Below are 14,634 nucleotides of genomic sequence, written 5' to 3'. Positions count from 1 at the left end.
AGGCAATGACATCTATGTTACGTTTAAGATCTCGATCTTTGAATATTTTATCTAAGTCAAGAAAGATCACTGCTACACTTTGAAGTTCATGTCAAATTTCAGTGATTCTGCTTTTGGTAACCATCGAGATTAATTTGGAGACTTGGTATCCAGGTCTTGAGTGACCGCTCGCATGTGTGTTGTGAGCAGATGTCATGGGTTGATGATGCAAAACAGGAGTTGTCATTTTCTCTCTCATTCCCAATGCGCAAGGTGACTGGAGTGTCTCAGTTGGTACACACCTGAGCACAGCTAATGGGACAAGTCTGGAGTCAAACCTACCATCACCTGGTGCACAACTTATTACTGCATCCTCAGTCTAAAAGCTCATGAGGAAATGATTGCACCTGTTTAAAAGTCAAAATGAATTCTCTTATCACATTGCTGTGGAAAGTGGGAAAGCAGATCTAATAGAGCTCTTAGAGTTGAATGCCAGGCTTGAGACTTGTCTCTTTTTGCAAAGGGGAAAAAAATGCTTTTGTATGTAGCAAGAAGACAAAAATACTCTTATGAACATAAAGCTCTAGAAAATGTTTAAGCGCTGGAATTTAGTGCTTAGTGATCAGATTGTTGTTACCTGGGAAACAGGACTGATCTACTTCATAGTACATTCTGGTGAGCACTCAGTTTGTTCCTTCTGACATCAAAACCATAAATGTCCTATGAACACTGATTTGATTTGCTGACTATTTCAGGAAATACTTGTGAAAAGGACATTCAAGAAAATATTTGAGTGAATTGGGTACATGTTAGTGGGCAGAATTCATAACCAGTTTAGATACTGGGGAAATTTGATGTTGATAAACAAGCTTGTCAGTTTTTTTTATTTGAATAAAGAAGAGGCCCTTTTGGTCTTGGATTTTCATGCCAGTTTCTTTCTTTTTGGATTCCCAGCATGCCTTTTATTAATCTGAGGAAAAAAATTATCTACTAAATTGTTTTTATACTTCAAAATATTTTGACCTAATTTTAGAGGAATTGGGATTTGTATGCAGTAGCTTGAGGTTTTAGCTGACAAACAGATGAGCTGTAAGTCGTGTCTCCTTTCGAACTATCTGTTAGCAACCAGTAAGAAATCAGCATCTCCGAAGAACAATCGCTCTGGCCCAGGGACCTCCCTCTCTCTCCGCAGAGCACTGGATGGTGGAGATAAGGATTTCCTCTGCCAAGAGAACTGCCAATCCATTGCAGGAGGTAACCACTAATGTTTTTGTTCCTTTGCTTCATTTTCATACTCAAGATGGCAGCAGGTACTTAGTCTTGCAGAATAAGGAAGGATGCATTCAGAAAGAAACTAACTACAATTATTAGAGCAAATGGGTTAGAAGGAGGCATCCATCACTAGCAACCCTCACCATCTGGGGTATGTCCTCTTCAAGATTCGTGATTGTTTAATGTAATTTCTAGTGCACAGTATAAAGGAGAACAAAATAATTGTCACTTCCGATCTGATGTGGCACAAAAAAAACTAAGATAAAGAAAACAACAATAAAAAAGAATGATAGGTTGTACGTCCATAAAATGATGTTTGGCACGGTGTCTGTACATAAGCTGACAGGAAATAATAAAACAGATATTTTCATTTGCACTGTTTGTTTATAATAGAAGCATAGAAAACTTACAGCGCAGTACAGGCCCTTCGGCCCACAATACTGTGCCAAACATGTACTTACTTTAGAAATTACCTTGGGTTACCCATAGCCCTCTATTTTTCTAAGCTCCATGTACCTGTCCAGGAGTCTCTTAAAAGACCCTATTGTATCCACCTCCACCACCATCGCCGGCAGCCCATTCCACACACTCACCACTCTCTGCATTAACAAAAAAACTTACTTCTGACATCTCCTCTGTACCTACTTCCAAGCATCTTAAAACTGTGTCCTCTCACGTTAGCCATTTCAGCCCTGGGAAAAAGCCTCTGACTATCCACACGATCAATGCCTTTCTTCATCTTGCACACCTCTATCAAGTCACCGCTTGTCCTTCGTCACTCCAAGGAGAAAAGGCCAAGTTCACTCAACCTATTCCCATAAGGCATGCTCCCCAATCCAGGCAGTATCCTTGTAAATCTCCTCTGCATCCTTTCAATAGTTTCCACATCCTTCCTGTAGTGATGTGACCAGAACTGAGCACAGTACTCCAAGTGGGGTCTGACCAGGGTCCTATATAGCTGTAACGTTACCTCTCGGCTCTTAAATTCAATCTCACGGTTGATGAAGTCCAATACATCATATGCCTTCTTAACCACAGAGTCAACCTGCGCAGCAACTTTGAGTGTCCTATGCATTCAGACCCAAGATTCCCCCCGATCCTTCACATTGACAAGAGTCTTGCCATTAATACTATGTTCAGCCGTAATATTTGACCTAGCAAAATAAACCACCTCACACTTTTCTGGGTTAAACTCCATCCGCCCCTTCTCAGCCCAGTTTTGCATCCTAATGATGTCCCGCTGCAACCTCTGACAGCCCTCCACACGATCCACAACACCCCCAACCTTTGTGTCATTGGCAAACTTACTAACCCATCCCTCCACTTCCTCATCCAGGCCATTTATGGAAATCACGAAGAGAAGGGATCCCAGAACAGATCCCTGAGGCACACTACTGGTCACCAACCTCCATGTAGAATATGACTATTTGCCTCTGTGGGCAAGCCAGTTCTAGATCCACAAAGCAATGTTCCCTTGGATCCCATGCCTCCTTACTTTCTCAATAAGCTTTGCATGGGGTACCTTATCAAATTCCTTGCCGAAATCAAAATTTATAGTAATTTTGTATCTTAGCACTGTACTACTGCAACAAAGCAACAAAATTCACATCATATAAGACAGTAAGAAACCTAATTCTGATTCTTAAATCGTTTCACACTGATAAGTGTGGCTTGCTATAGCATACAGAATGGCTCTTCTATAATATCGTAATTTCAAACTTTGTTCCAGGGTCACTCATGTTCAGCTGTATATAGCTTTAATCTGACAGTAACTTAATGTTCCATGTTCCCTGATGTAATTCACTTCTGGCCAATACTGCTGTCCCTTTTGGAACTATCTGATGGAGTTTGTGCATACATCCTCTACCTGTGGTGTAATGACTTTATTTCCGAAAATGGAAGATTAAGTGGAAGTTGGCAAGAGGTATTCAGAACTTAACCATGAACGCTATAATATCAATTCTAGAAAGGAAGTTATTTGTGGAGAGATGAGATTTTCTTTCTTGAGGGGGGGAGAAATAATTTATTATTTATTTTTAGGATCGACAAAATCCAGCAGTAGACAAGGATCCCCACATTCCATAAACAAATGCGGTGATTTAGAGATGCCATCAGTCTGCAAGGCTGACGATAGGCCTTCTATCATTGCTGCTTCAGAAATATTCAGCACCTCGGCACTGAATGGATTGACCTCGCTGGAAATGTCACGGAAAATTGTCACAATAGGGTGAGATGTGTATTTACCTTCTCCATTTATGTTGCTTTGAATAAAAATAGCAATAAATGAATGATTTTGTTTACTAATTCTGCCTAAAGGAGAGTATTTTTAATCCTTTACCTTGTACAAAAGTTTGAAGTTCGTGATACAGTGACCAAATCTGTATCTTTTTCCAGCCACACCAGAACTAATCCTTTAGGACAGGATGGAATTTGAATTTTTATTGCTGTTTATCATGCAAGAGTGAGGAGTTTTTTTTAGAATGTAACCTCTGTTCTCTTGACAAACACCTGTAAATTTATCTGCAAATAATCCCAAAAGTAGCTAATGGACAGAAGTTTCTAATAGTGGTAATTAAAGGGAAGTGGTAAGAGAACTCCCAACTGATGAAAGTGTTAATTTATCTTTAATATTCAAGCTATCACCCTGTTGGGTTTAAAACTACTTCAAAAGTGATATCTCTGATAATGTAGCACTATGATGTCGATTTACTTGCTCAATTCCTTTGTTACGCTCCCCTTTGATTTGTAATATTATGGACTGAGCCAAGATGATGTTTCAGTTGCAGTGTGTAACTGTCATTTTTTTAAATGTTTGCCATTTATAGCCTTTTTTCAATCACTTATGAGAAGGCATTTTAAATATTTGCAATCATCCTTGTGACAGGAAAATTGCAGGATTTTGATCCAGTGACAATGAAAGAACAGTGAAACGTGTTTGATCCTGACCACTAGTGCTTTCACTGTGGAGTTTGCATGTTCTCTTCATGCTCATGTGGTTTTCATCCAAGTGCTCTGGTTTCCTCTCACAGTTTCCCCCCCCCTCCCTCCCCACCCCAAAAGATTAAGTTGATAAGTTAATTGGCCCTTTGTGTTAGATGAATGGTAGAATTTAGTGAGAATGAGGAGAATAAAATGAGCAAGAATAGGATGAGTGTAAAGATGGTGCTTAATGGTTGGTGCTAACTCAGTGGGTGTAAGTGGACATTTCTGATTCTGTGTGACTCGGAGGACAACTTGCAGATTATGCTGTTTGCATTTCTGCTGCTATTAAGTTGCTGGTAGTCAGTGTGGTATTGGAAACCACACTTTGGCTTACTCTTGTGATAGCATCTTGTAAAAGGTGTTCATTAAATTTGTAGCTTCCCCGTAAATGAAATTAACAAGAGTAAGTTCAGAATGAAAATGCTTGTGATTGGTTTAAAGGATCTTTATTAATTTTATCCCAGGTCAGTGCCCCCATGCTCGTTCACAGAAAGTCAGCAGCACTCCAACACAGAGAATGCAATCACTTCAGGCACACGTGAGGCTGGATCGACTAGTCCTGAAGAAGGTATGGTCTCACCTGTTGAGTTATTAGGCAAATGCCAAGCAAGCTTAATGTGCTTGCTTATTCTTTTAAAGAATGGATTCTATGGTAGTGAGACGAAGCTGCAGTAAACCATATTGTTGCTTCTGTCACTATATAGCATAATGTGAAGTGTGCATTGGGGACAGTTTTGCACTCATTATATAGTAATCTCATAGTAGGGTGCAAACTCAATGTATAAAAATTCATCTCATTGCATTAATTGTAAGAATAACTCTGCCAAGGTAGGTCCATGATTCCATAAACACGATACTATTTTTACAGGTTGATAAAGTGGTAAATTCAGAAGCAATAATTAGATTATGAGGACACGCAGTCCTCTTTTATTGTCATTTAGTAATGCATGCATTAAGAAATGATACAATATTCTTCCGGTGTTGTATCGTAGAAACACAGGACAGACCAAGACTGAAAAACTAACAAAAAACACATAATTATAACATATAGTTACAACAGTGCAACAATACCATAAGCTTGATGAAGAACAGGCCATGGCACAGTAAAAAAGTTCAAAGTCCCTCAAAAGTCCCACATCTCACGCAGACGGGAGAAGGAAGAAAACTCTCCCTGCCATGCCCGACCACAGTCCGACTCTGAGTCATCTGAAAACTTCGAGTTCCGACCAGCCCTCCAGCACTGAGTACCGAGCACCATCTCTGCCGAACGCTTCGACCTCAACCCCGGCCACCAGCAGCAGGCAAAGCTGGGGATTTTGGAGCCTTCCCTCCGGAGATTCTCAATCGCACAGTAGCAGCAGCAGCGAACCGGTATTTCAGAAATTTCTCCAGATGTTCCTCTGTGCTTTCACGTCTGTCTCCATCAAATCAGAATTGTGCACGACCCCTATTTAACAGGTACGATATCATTTCACCAGAGAGCTGCACGCACTGCATCGCGCTGCCATCTTCTCCTCCCCCCCCTGAAGAATAATGAAGAATGCTGTATTACAGAAGCTCCAAATTAAACTCTACTACTGGAGATCATCTTGTTGGATCTACAATAAAATAGGAGCAGCCAAAAATGCTAAAATAACTCGAGTGGGGCAGCAGCTGAGGAAAGAATAGCAGAGGGACAGCAATTTATCAAAATTGATGAATGGACACCAACTTGCACCATATCCTGTGTTGCATTTTTCTTGATGTTATCTGCCTCACTGAGTAAGCATTGTCTTTTTCACAATTCCAGTACACAGTATTTTGGTTCTGTAAGATATCTACATCCACATGAAGGGGTTTTCACCCAAAATGTCAGCTGTCCACTTCCCTCCATAGATGCTGCCTGACCTGTTGAGTTCCTCTAGCATCTTGATTTACTCCAGATTCCAGCATCTTCAGTCTCTTGTGTAGACAGGTATCATGCATGTGGAAATACAAGAACATGAAATTGGGAGCAGGAATACATCACCTGGCCTCTCAAGCTTGCTTCAGTATTCAATATGTTCATGGCTGATCTACTCAAGCCTAACTCCATTTGTCAGAACCCTGCAGCCCTCAATTCCATGATTTACGTACACCCAACTGTGGCAAACCTATCCATCTATTTAGGTATATAGGACACAAAGTGATAGGTCTGGAGTGCATAGAATATTGTATAGAACGTATTCCCTAGAAATTTCAAATTGGATGTGTTTTATTTAACCTGCCATGATATTTTGAAGTGGTGACCCCCCCCCACCCAACATCTTTTCCTTCAGCTACTTATTTAATCCTCGTTAGCAATGCCTTCTGCTTGAGTCAGTAACTCAATATATTTCCCTACTCCCATGAAATTCTTGAGTATATTTCTTTCTTATCTGGTTCCTGTTCCCTAATAGAAAGGAAGCCGGATTACAATGAGGGGTTAGAACAAGGAGTCAGATACAGGATTAAAACTATTTACTATTATTTCTCATTTAATAATTTCAAATACCTCTGTCATGTTGCTGACCAATCTGTAACAAAAGTGATTTATTTTTCCAAGGCTGTATGTTTGTACTTTCTTGTGCTAGGTACTGCCTTAGTGAATCAGCATGGTAACTCCTCAGTAATCTTCCACTTGTGGTCTTAACAGTGTTATCTATCTACTCACTCTTGCATTGTAACCTTTATGTTCTGGGCCTTTTGTTATGAAACCATAATTCTATCAACTTTTTAAATGTCTTTTCAGATACCTCTTTTAAGATGTTACGAACTTGACCCTATAAAGCCCTGCAGTCTCGTAGCACACAGCTTTCCTTCATTTCAAGTACTGCGTATTTATTGTTTTTATTATTTTCTGATTTGGTACCTCACAAGCACTGCCATTGAATTGCATCTGCTACATCTTTCCCCATGACTTTTCCTTTCGTCTTCAAAATAATTCCCTTACTCTATTTCAAACTATCTAAAAATTTGTTACTGCCTTTAGCTTTACTGCCATCTTACAGTGCACACTGAACAGAAGCATTTCCGGAACAGAGCCTTAAGTCAAACAGCCACTTTTAAATTCTGTTTTCTCCCTTCTTAAATGCTATTTCCCTACCTAATGACTGGCAGTTATCAAAGTTCCTCCCTATATAAATATAGTCCACAGTACAGTCTCCTGCCACTCAAATGCTTTCACTGCTAGGTTGTGCCTGCCTCTTCCAAAACTCTACACATTGCACTTTATGTCCCCTGGTTAAACATGTATTATTGCATGTTGGTCCTCTGGGTTTGAAGAAACCATAATACTGGTGTAAACAACAGCTAATTCTGGTTAGCATAATTGAAATGTCCAAAACACCTTGTCCTAGGCTGTGATTATGCAACATAGTGGAAATGCAGCCTTGAGAAATGTAATACCTTAGGGTGAACAGCCAGAAATCTTGGTACATGTTGGTACCAATGACGTGGGTAGAAAAAGGGAGGAGGTCCTGAAGAGAGAATTCAGGGGGTTGGGTAGCGAGCTGAAAAGCAGGACCTCCAGAGTAGTAATCTCAGGATTGCTGCCTGTGCCACGTGCTAATGAGTGCAAGAATAGCATGATCAGACATATTAATGGCGTGGCTGAGAGACTGGTGTAGGGGGCAGGGCTTCGGGTTCTTGGATCATGCGGCCCCTTCTGAGAGAGGTACAACCTGTACAAAAAGGACGGGTTACACCTGAACCCAAAGGGGTCCAATATCCTAGCAGGCAGGTTTAATAGAGCTGTTCGGGAGGGTTTAAATTTAATTTGGCCGGGGGATGGGAACCGGAGTGATAGGGCTGAGGAAGGGGAAAACAGAAATAAATCAAAGATATTGTGCAACAGAGACGATAGAAAGGACAGGCAGGAGCTAAGGCAGAATCACAACCAGTGGAATGAGTTACAGGGCAATAGAGGCGTGGTGCAGTTAAAACAGAAAGCAACAAATACCGGACTGAAAGTGTTGTATGTGAATAAAATGGACGATCTTGAAATTCAGCTACAGATTGGCAAGTATGATGTTGTGGCCATCTCTGAAACTTGGCTAAAGGATGGCTGCCATTGGGAGTTGAATGTCAAAGGAAAGATAGGTTAGTAGGCAGGCGGGGTGGTGTGTATAAGAAATAATGCTTAAATCATTAGAAAGGGATGACATAGGATCGGAAGGTGTAGAGTGTCTATGGGTTGAGTTAAGAAATGGCAAGGGTAAAAGGACCCTAATGGCAGTTGTATACAGGCCTCCAAACAGCCGCCAGGATGTGGATTACAAATTACAGCAGGAGATAGAAAAGGCGTGTCAGAAGGGCAACGTCATGATAATTGTTGGGGATTTTAACATGAAAGTGGATTGGGAAAACTAGGCCAATGCTGGATCTCGAGAGAGAATTTGTAGAATGTCTAAGGGATGGCTTTTTAGGACAGCTTGTTGTTGAACACTCTGGGGGATCGGCTGTGCTGGATTGGGTGTTGTACAATGATCTGGAGGTGATAAGAGAGCTGAAAGGTTAAGGAACCCTTAGGGAACAGTGATCACAACGTGATCAAGTTCACTTTAAAATATGAGAAAGAGAAATTAAATTCCAATGTGTTGGTATTTCAGTGAAATAAAGGAAATTACAATGGCATGAGAGGGGAACTGGCTGAAGTTGACTGGAAAGGGACACTAGCAGGAAGGACAGCAGAGCAGCAATGGCTGGAGCTTCTGCGAAAAATGAGGAAAGTGGAAGACATATATTCCAAATAAGAAGAAATTTTCGAATGGAAGAAGGGCACTACCGTGGCTGACAAGTGAAGTCGGAGCCAAAGTAAAAACAAAAGAGAGGGCATACAAGGGAGCCAAAGCTAGTGGGAAGATAGAGGATTGGAAAGCTTTTAAAAATTTGCAGAAGGAAACTAAAGGTCATTAGGATAGAAAAGATGAATTAGGAAAGGAAGCTGACAATTAATGTCAAGAAGATACTAAAAGTTTTTTTTAAATATATAAAGGGTAAAAGAGTTGAAGGTAGATATAGGACCAATAGAAAATGACGCTGGAGATACCGTAATGAGAGACACAGAGATAGCAGAGGAACTGAATGCGTTTTTTGCATCAGTCTTCACAGTGGAAGACATCTGCAGTGTACCGGACATTTAAGAGTGTCAAGGAAATGAAAATTATGACTGAGAAGATGCTCAGGAAGCTTAATGATCTGAGGGTGGATAAATCTCCTGGACCTGATGGAATGCACCCTCTGGTTCTGAAGGAAGTAGCTAGAGAGAATGCGGTGGTATTAACAATGATCTTTCAAGAATCGATACATTCTGGCATTGTACCAGATGACTGGTAAATTGCAAATGATACTCAGCTACTTAAGAAGGGTGGGAGGCAACTATAGACCTGTTAGCCTGACATCAGTGGTTGGGAAGTTGTTGGAATCAATTGTTAGGGATGAGATTACGGAGTATCTGGAGGCACATGACAAGCTAGGCCAAAGCCAGCATGGTTTTCTTAAAAGAAAATCCTGCTTGACTAACCTACTGCAATTTTTTGAGAAAATTACAAGCAGGGTCAACAAAGGAGATGCAGCAGATGTGGTGTACTTGGGTTTTCAGAAGACCTTTGACAAGATGGCATGCATGAGGCTGCTTAGCAAGATAAGAGCCCATGGAATTACAGGGAAGTTACTAGCGTGGGTGGAGCATTGGCTGATCGGCAGAAAACAGAGTGGGAATAAAGGGATCCTATTCTGGCTGGCTGCCAGTTACTAGTGGAGTTCCACGGGGGTTGTTGTTGGGACCGCTGCTTTTTACGATACATGTCAATGATTTGGACTATGGGATTAATGGATTTGTGGCTAAATTTGCTGATGAATCAAATTTAGGTGGAGGAGTGTTTAGTGTTGAGGAAACAGAGAGCCTGCAGAGAGACTTAGATAGTTCAGGGGAATGGGCAAAGAGGTGGCAAATGAAATACAATGTTGGAAAGTGTATGGTCATGAACTTTGGTGGAAGAAATAAACGGGCAGACTATTATTTAGATGGGAAGAGAATTCAAAATGCAGAGATGCAAAGGGACTTGGGAGTCCTTGTGCAGGATACCCTAAAGGTTAACCTCCAGGTTAAGTTGATGGTGAAGAAGGCGAATGTAATGTTGGCATTCATTTCTAGAGGTATAAAATACAAGAGCAGGGATGTGATGTTGAGGCTCTGTAAGGCACTCGTGAGACCACACTTGGTGTGCAGTTTTGGGCTCCTTATTTTAGAAAGGATACACTGACATTAGAGAGGGTTCAGAGAAGATTCATGAAAATGATTCCAGGAATGAAAGGGTTACCATATGAGGAACATCTGGCAGCTCTTGGGCTATATTCCCTGGAGTTCAGGAGAATGAGGGGGGGATCTCATAGAAACATTCCGAATGTTAAAAGGCCTGAACAGATTAGATATGGCAAAGTTATTTCCTATGGTAGAGGAGTCTAGGACAAGAGGGCAGGACTTCAAGATTGAAGGACGTCCATTTAGAACAGAGATGTGGAGAAATTATTTCAGTCAGAGTGATAAATCAGTGGAATTTGATGCCACAATTGGCTGTGGAGGCCAAGTCATTGGGTGTATTTAAGGCAGGGATAGATAGGTTCTTGATTAGCCAGGGCATCAAAGGGTATGGGGTGAAAGCAGGGGAGTGGGGATGACTGGAAGAATTGGATCAGCCTGTGATTGAATGGCGGAGCAGACTCGATGGCCAAAAGGCCTACTTCTCCTATATCATATGATCTTATGGTCTTATGGTCACTTCAGGCTGACTGCATAAGACTTAAAGCTAATTGCTCACATTGTATATGTCACAAAAGAAATGTGGCTTTTTTAATTTATTCCTGTACTAAGTTAATACTGCACATAAAATTGGCCAGTAATTTCCATAAATTGTAAGGAAAATATTGCCTCTTGGACATTTAACAGAGGAAAAATGTTGTTTGCACTTTGCTGTCAGAATTTTTCATAAATTTATGGAGATGAATATAATGTATTTGTCAAAGACTTTCATGCATGAGACCTTCAGTTGATGTCATCATAATTTGTACTAATCATTATCATCCCTGCCCTGCTCTGTACCACCATGTGAGGGAAGAATTTGTTGATTTCTTTTTCAAGCAGATAATAAGTAATGCAGCTCTGAAGTTGGAGCACCTTTCACTTTGTGTTGTTATGTAACTAATGTCTAGAGCAATCACTGTCGGGTTTTAAGCATGTAACCAGCATCTCGGTGTTTATTCCAGAATGAGATTTGCATTATAGTTCTGACAGGTAATTTTGTACGCTTAACCTTTGTGTACATACACAGCTGCAATGTATTTGTAGCTGTGTATTAATACCAACAATCATAAAAGTTCCATTAGCACCTACTTATCCATGTTTACTGATGTTTGCTTTGCACAGGTGGAAAGTCTCACTCAGGGCATGTTTTTTTTCCAGTCATGTCACTGCAGAAGACTATCCTCCGTTTACTGCCTGGGATGAGTACCGACAGTGAGAGCGAATGCGATACTGAGAATGAGGAGCAGGAGGAAAATGTGTCTGCAGAGGTGGTCACTCGTAACTTCGCAGTACAAAGTTCCAGTGAAGGTATGAAAGCAGAGTTCCATGCCTGAAAGCTGGATTTTCATTCTTGAGAGAGTACAGAAACATTAGCGGTTTTTTTTGTCACATGCTCATCGAAGCATACAGGGAAATGTGTCATTTCCTTCAAATCAGTAAGTGTAGCCACACTTCTGGTGTCAACATAACATGCCCACAGCTCACTAGCTCTAACCTGTTTGTTTTTGGAATGTTGGAGGAAACTGGAGCAGCTCGAGGAAACCCATACAGAGAACGTCCAAATGCCTTGCAGACAGTGGTGGGAATTGAACCCCAATTGGTGACCACTGTTGGTGATTGTGCTAACTGTTATGCAACTGTGTCACCCTATATACTGCCTATGCTTGCTCTCCATTGTGATTTTATTAAAATTTCACATCAGGCCTGCCACATGCAAAAATGCCATTTCCTATTCGCAGTTCCTCCGTCTCTGCCGCATCTGCTCCCTGGATGAGGCTTTCTGTTCCAGGACATCTCAAATGTCCTCTTTCTTTAAGGATCGTGGTTTCCCTTCTGCCATCATCAATGATGCCCTCACCCGCATCTCCTCCATTTCCCACACTTCGGTCCTCACCCCATCCTCCTGCCACCACAACAGGGGCAGAGTTCCCCTTGTCCTCACCTACCACCCCACCAGCCTCCGGATCCAGCACATTATCCTCCGCAACTTCCGCCACCTTCAACAGGACCCCACCTCTAAGCACATCTTTCCCTCTCCACCCCTCTCTGCTTTCCGCAGGGATCGCTCCCTCCGCGACTCCCTGATCCAAATGGATCTCCCACCCGGCACTTATCCCTGTAAGCATAAGTGCTACACCTGTCCCTACACCTCATCTCTTGCCACCATTCAAGGTCCCAAACAGTCCTTCCAGGTGAGGCAACACTTCACTTGTGAGTCTGTTGGGGTCATCTATTGCATCCGGTGCTCCCGGTGCGGCCTCCTCTACATCGGTGAAACCCGATGCAGATTGGGGGACCACTTTGTCGAGCACCTCCACTCCATCTGCCACAACAGACAGGATCTCCCATTCGCCACCCACTTCAACTCTGCTTCACACTCCCATTCGGATATGTCCATACGTGGCCTCCTCTACTGCCATGATGAGGCTAAACTCAGGTTGGAGGAGCAACACCTCATATACCGTCTACGTAGTCTCCAGCCCCCTGGTATGAACATTGAAGTTGAACATATGAACATTTTCCAACTTCTCGTAATTCCCCTCCCCCTCCTTTCCCCTATCCCTATTTCACTCTGCCCCCTCCCCCAGCTGCCTACTATCTCCCTCATGGTTCCGCCTCCTTCTACTACCCATTGTGCTTTCCCCTATTCCTTCTTCACCTTTCCTGTCTATCCCTTCCCTGCTTCTCCCCCCATCCCCCCCCACCCCTTTATCTTTTCCCTTACTGGTTTTTCACCTGGAACCTACCAGCCTTCTCCTTCCCACCCTCCCTCCACCTTCTTTATAGGACCTCTGCCCCTTCCCCCTACAGTCCTGATGAAGGGTTCCAGCCCGAAACGTTGACTGATCGTTTCCACGGATGCTGCCCAACCTGCGTGTTCCCCCAGCGTGTTGAGTGTATTTCATTGGAGTGTGTAACTTCAGGGCCCAATAAATCACTCCCTCACTCTCCCTTTTAATCTTGAAGTCAGCACCAACATTGATTTGGTGAGGAATGTTGAGGATTTGGTGGATTATCACCTTTTTAGAGAGATGACAGCCTGGCAAAATGGCAACTTGGGTCTCCACGAGCATCAGGTAGCATTAAAGTCACAGTACCAAGTCATAGACGCTTCACTTGCTGGACCACATCAGAGCTCTGCAGTCCTGCCTCATCATTTCCATGGTGGGTGGCCAATATTTATTAGGAGGAGGTTCAAGATTGTTCCTGTCATCGGCCATGTTTAACAAAACTGAAGATAAAAACACTTGCAGTCACTTTCAGCTAAAAATGCCAAATCGATCCATCTTGATACCTTGGGATATCTGCTCTCACTGAAACCAGCTTTCAGCTAATGCTATATTCATAACTAGTGATTCCAAGAAAGGCTCACAGTACATGCTGAGGGAGACACTTAAGCTTTGCATAGCCACTGCAAAGGCTTTAGAGAAAGACCATGGTCTCGGGAGCTGACCACCACTGGGCGTTGAGGAGCTGGTTCCTGTGTAATAGCCCCCCAGACCTTCATGGTGACAAACCCAGTCTCCTCAAACTCCTAATGAAGTAGAGCCACTGTCATGCATTCTTTGTAATTTTCTGTAGCTGTGAAGATTAAACTCTGGAACCAACTGTGTAGCACATGTTACAGTTTAATTACTATGACATTTCCCTGCAATGTGGAAAAATGTCCAGGTAAATCTGTCCTCAAATGGTGGGATAAATCAAGTCTTGCTTGTTCATTTGCTCCCCATCAGTAATGTGATGGAAAATGTTAAAGCATGCCTTATACAAGCTAGGCCTTGCTTGGAGTATTGTGAGCAGTTTTGGGTCACTTACCTAAGAAAGGATGTGCTAACATCAGACAGGGTCCTGAAGAGGTTCACAAGAATGATTCTAGGAATGAAAGGGTTATCATATGAGGAGCGATTGTCTGGGCTTGTACTTGCTGGAACTTAGAAGAATGATGGGGCTCTCATTGAAGCTTACCAAAGTTGAAAAGACTAGATAGAGTGGATGTGGAGAGGATGTTTCCTATTGTGGTGAGTCTAGGATCAGAAAGCTTCACCAGAGAACAGGGACATTCATTTAGAACAGATGAGCAGGAATTTCGTTTAGCCAGA

The 14,634-nt window shown here is 42.2% G+C and overlaps 1 protein-coding gene across 12 annotated transcripts in view; it reads left to right on the top strand.

Moving 5' to 3' along the window:
• trim37 (tripartite motif containing 37) overlaps window positions 1–14,634 on the top strand; it is a 158,598-nt gene that overhangs the window by 69,323 nt on the left and 74,641 nt on the right. For 11 of the 12 annotated variants that reach the window (XM_063031586.1, XM_063031587.1, XM_063031582.1 and 8 more), the window contains exons 22-25: window positions 1,102–1,233; window positions 3,292–3,478; window positions 4,698–4,801; window positions 11,693–11,842. In XM_063031586.1, the coding sequence (XP_062887656.1) occupies window positions 1,102–1,233; window positions 3,292–3,478; window positions 4,698–4,801; window positions 11,693–11,842 (573 nt within the window). The remainder of the gene's footprint in view (window positions 1–1,101; window positions 1,234–3,291; window positions 3,479–4,697; window positions 4,802–11,692; window positions 11,843–14,634) is intronic. The other variant, XM_063031583.1, reaches the window with a different exon arrangement.

Source organism: Mobula hypostoma, chromosome 23, assembly GCF_963921235.1.
Source record: "Mobula hypostoma chromosome 23, sMobHyp1.1, whole genome shotgun sequence".
NCBI classification, from domain to species: domain Eukaryota; kingdom Metazoa; phylum Chordata; class Chondrichthyes; order Myliobatiformes; family Myliobatidae; genus Mobula; species Mobula hypostoma.
Note: the sequence above shows the minus strand (reverse complement) of the source record. Positions and strands in the feature narration are given on the sequence as shown.